This window comes from Punctularia strigosozonata (genome assembly GCF_000264995.1).
Source record: "Punctularia strigosozonata HHB-11173 SS5 unplaced genomic scaffold PUNSTscaffold_80, whole genome shotgun sequence".
Classification (NCBI taxonomy): Eukaryota; Fungi; Basidiomycota; class Agaricomycetes; order Corticiales; family Punctulariaceae; genus Punctularia; species Punctularia strigosozonata.
In genome coordinates, this window is record NW_006767512.1 from 65 (window position 1) to 3,226 (window position 3,162).

General features: G+C 59.6%; 1 protein-coding gene across 1 annotated transcript; it reads right to left on the reverse strand.

Moving 5' to 3' along the window:
• Positions 1–736: 736 nt before the first annotated feature.
• PUNSTDRAFT_48141 (uncharacterized protein) lies at positions 737–1,799 on the reverse strand (the record flags this gene model as incomplete). The annotated part of the gene is made up of 3 exons (XM_007389357.1): positions 737–778; positions 1,186–1,204; positions 1,321–1,799. The coding sequence occupies 3 exons, from the start codon at positions 1,797–1,799 to the stop codon at positions 737–739; spliced, it is 540 nt and encodes a 179-aa protein (XP_007389419.1).
• Between the last annotated feature and the right edge of the window lie 1,363 nt (positions 1,800–3,162).

The window sequence follows — 3,162 nt, forward strand, 5'->3', positions numbered from 1 at the left end:
TGGACAAGATGGATTCAATCCGACGCCTCGGAATGATGGACCGAGGGGACAGGTGGACATGTGGACGAGGTAGGCGAGGTGGATGAGGTGGATAGGTGGATGGGTGGACATGTGGACGAGGTAGGCGAGGTGGACGAGGTAGGCGAGGTGGATGGGTGGACATGTGGATGAGGTAGGCGAGGTGGACGAGGTGGATTCAATCCTACCTCGGAATGATGGACTGAGGAACACGTGGACATGTGGACGAGGTAGGCGAAGTGGACGAGGTAGGCGAGGTGGATGGGTGGACATGTGGACGAGGTAGGCGAGGTGGACGAGGTAGGCGAGGTGGATGGGTGGACATGTGGATGAGGTAGGCGAGGTGGATGAGGTGGATTCAATCCTACCTCGGAATGGTGGATCCGGTAGGTTTGGTGGATCCGGTGGGTAGGTGGATCCCTGCTTGAAGTGGACGAGGTGGACGAGGTGGATGCTCATTCCGACGTTTCGAATAGGATGTGGATGGGGTGGACGTGCCATCCACAGCGATCCACCGGTCCCACGGCCGATGTGGGCGAGACAGGTGGATCCTATGGACGCCAACGGCCGTGAGAGGATAGGCCAGGTGGATTTGACGGCGATCCGGGGTCGTGAGAGGATAGGCCAAGTGGATTGAGGTGGATCCGAGGCCTCCCAGCCAATCCGAGGCCTGCATCCACATTTTAGGCCCGCCCACATGGACTAGGGAACAATAGTATTAGGCGGTCGCGGACGGCGGCGCGTGGGTGGGAAGCGTAGGCTGAATGACAAGAAACACAAGACAGAAACTGCATTTGGCAGTCGTGGACCGCGCGGCGCAGCGGGCAAGGGGTGAGTGATCTAGAGACAAAAATCCGTGAGATGAGCGGGGTAAGCGGTCGTGGACTGCGCGGCGCGGTGCACAAACGGAGGATCAGAGACTGAACAAAAGAATGAGAACAAAAAGCGGCGGTCACAGACCGCCCCGCGCGGCTTGCAACCGCACGAAGACTCCGAAGATCGAAAATGTCAAAAGCAGCGGTCGCAGACCGCCCCGCGCGGCTTGCAACCGCACGAAGACTCCGAAGATCGACAATGTCAAAAGCCGCGGTCACAGACCGCCCCGCGCGGCTTGCAACCGCATCAAAATACCGAAGTTCAAAAATGTCAAAAGCGGCGGTCACGGACCGCCCCGCGCGGCTTGCAACTGCATCAAGACTCCGAAGTTCAGAAATATTAAAATAAGCGGTCATCGACCGCCCCGCATGGCTTGCGGCGCGGTCAGCCTGACCTCCTAGCTGGGACGGGGCTAGGATGACTTACATATTGAGCGTGCCTTGTTCCGCCCGACAGCGCTCAGGTGACAGTTTAAACTGCCCACGCATGACGTCCATTTTCTCGACCATATCCATCGCTAACAAGTAATCTTCTCGAGGATTTCCCAGCTCGTTGTTATCTTTCTCTTCCCGGGCGTTGTGGTTCGGCGTGTCTTCGTCGCTGTCATCGATTATCTCGTCGATGTCCATGTCGTCATTATCCTTCTCTTTCCGGGCGTTGTGGTTCGGCGTGTCTTCGTCGCTGTCATCGATTATCTCGTCGATGTCCATGTCGTTGTTATCCTTCTCTTTGAGGGTGTCGTTGTTCGGCGTGTCTTTGTCAATGCAGCAATCCTGTATGTCGATCCCGTTTTGCACCCGGAGATTGTATTGATCGAAGAGCAAGTGTGTCAACAGGAGAACGTGAATTGGTGGTAAGATATCGTCAAACAGGTTCTGCTCGATGTCCCGAGCTTTGGGAGCCATGACGTCTACTGCCTCTGCATCCACGGCGTGCAATGCAGTGGGCCAAGTCTTTCCACGATGTTTGCAAGCGCCAATGTGCCCGATGGATGAATGGATCACCGGAAGATGCAGGATCTCGTCTTGTGTGGATAGTGGCAAGAGCCCAAGTCGTTGTTCGGCGTGTCTTTGTCGCTGTCATTGATCAGCTGGTCGATGGCTATGTCGTGATACAACTCAATAGGTCGTGTATGCGGTAAGAAGTAAGACCATGCAGGTGGATGAGATGCAACTGGCTAGTAAGCCTCCCTTCATCTTACTGATTAATATGTTGCCACCCCCGCCGCGCAGTCAACGACCGCGTTTTTTGCGTTTAGTGGGGTTGGCGGCAAAGTTAGATTGCGGCGCTGCACCAGCTGCTGCCCGGCGGTCAACGACCGCGCTCTCCGACGGTGGACCCGCTGCTCTTAAACTACGCAGGCTTGCGCCCGCGCGGGGCAGTCAGCGACCACCAACCGCAAGCAAGCGCTTGCGAGCCGCTGCACGCTGTCACCGAACACACGTGGGTACTCGCAAGCCGCCGCGCGCGGTCAGTGACCGCGCGGGCGCGCTAGCAAGCCGTGCGTGCGTGCTAGAAAGCCGCAGCGCGCCGTCACGGACCGCGCGTGCGTGCTAGCAAGCCGCAGCGCGCCGTCACTGACCGCGCGTGCGCGCTGGCAAGCTGCCGCGCGCCGTCACCGACCGCGCGCGCGTGCTAGCGGTGGGTGCTAGCAAGCCGCTGCACGCCGTCAGTGACCGCACGCGGGTGCCAGCAAGCCGCTGCACGCGGTCACCGACCGCCCCCCGGCGCATGGGCCCTGCTGCACCGCCACCCACGTCCGTTCCCAATCGGGAAGGTGGCTCCCGCCGCTGGCCAGCGCTACGCCCAATCCGGAAGGTGGTTCCCACCGCTGGCCAGCGCTACGCCCAATCGGGAAGGTGGTTCCCAGCGCTAGGCTAACGCTACCGTCGTATGCCCTCCCTCATAACCCTATATTTTGTTGTCGCCGCGTCGGCCTCTCGGCCGGCACGGTGTCGCTCGGTCATCTCGGGCAGAACCCTGATGAGCCTATAAAGGCGAAACAGGGCTGGCTGGGGATCCCCTCAGCCACTGTCGGTTCTGTCTTCGCCCCCGCTCCTCTCTCTGTTGCGACCATCCCTGCGCCAAAAAACGCTCGGTCGCTTCGCTCCCTCGCGTTTTTTGGGCGCCCTAACTAACCCTAACCCTAAGGGTGGACGAGGTGGATCCATCCACCGGGTGGACGAGGTGGATCCATCCACCGGGGTGGACGAGGTGGATCCATCCACCGGGTAGACGTGTGGACGTGGTGGACCGGCGGACTTGTGG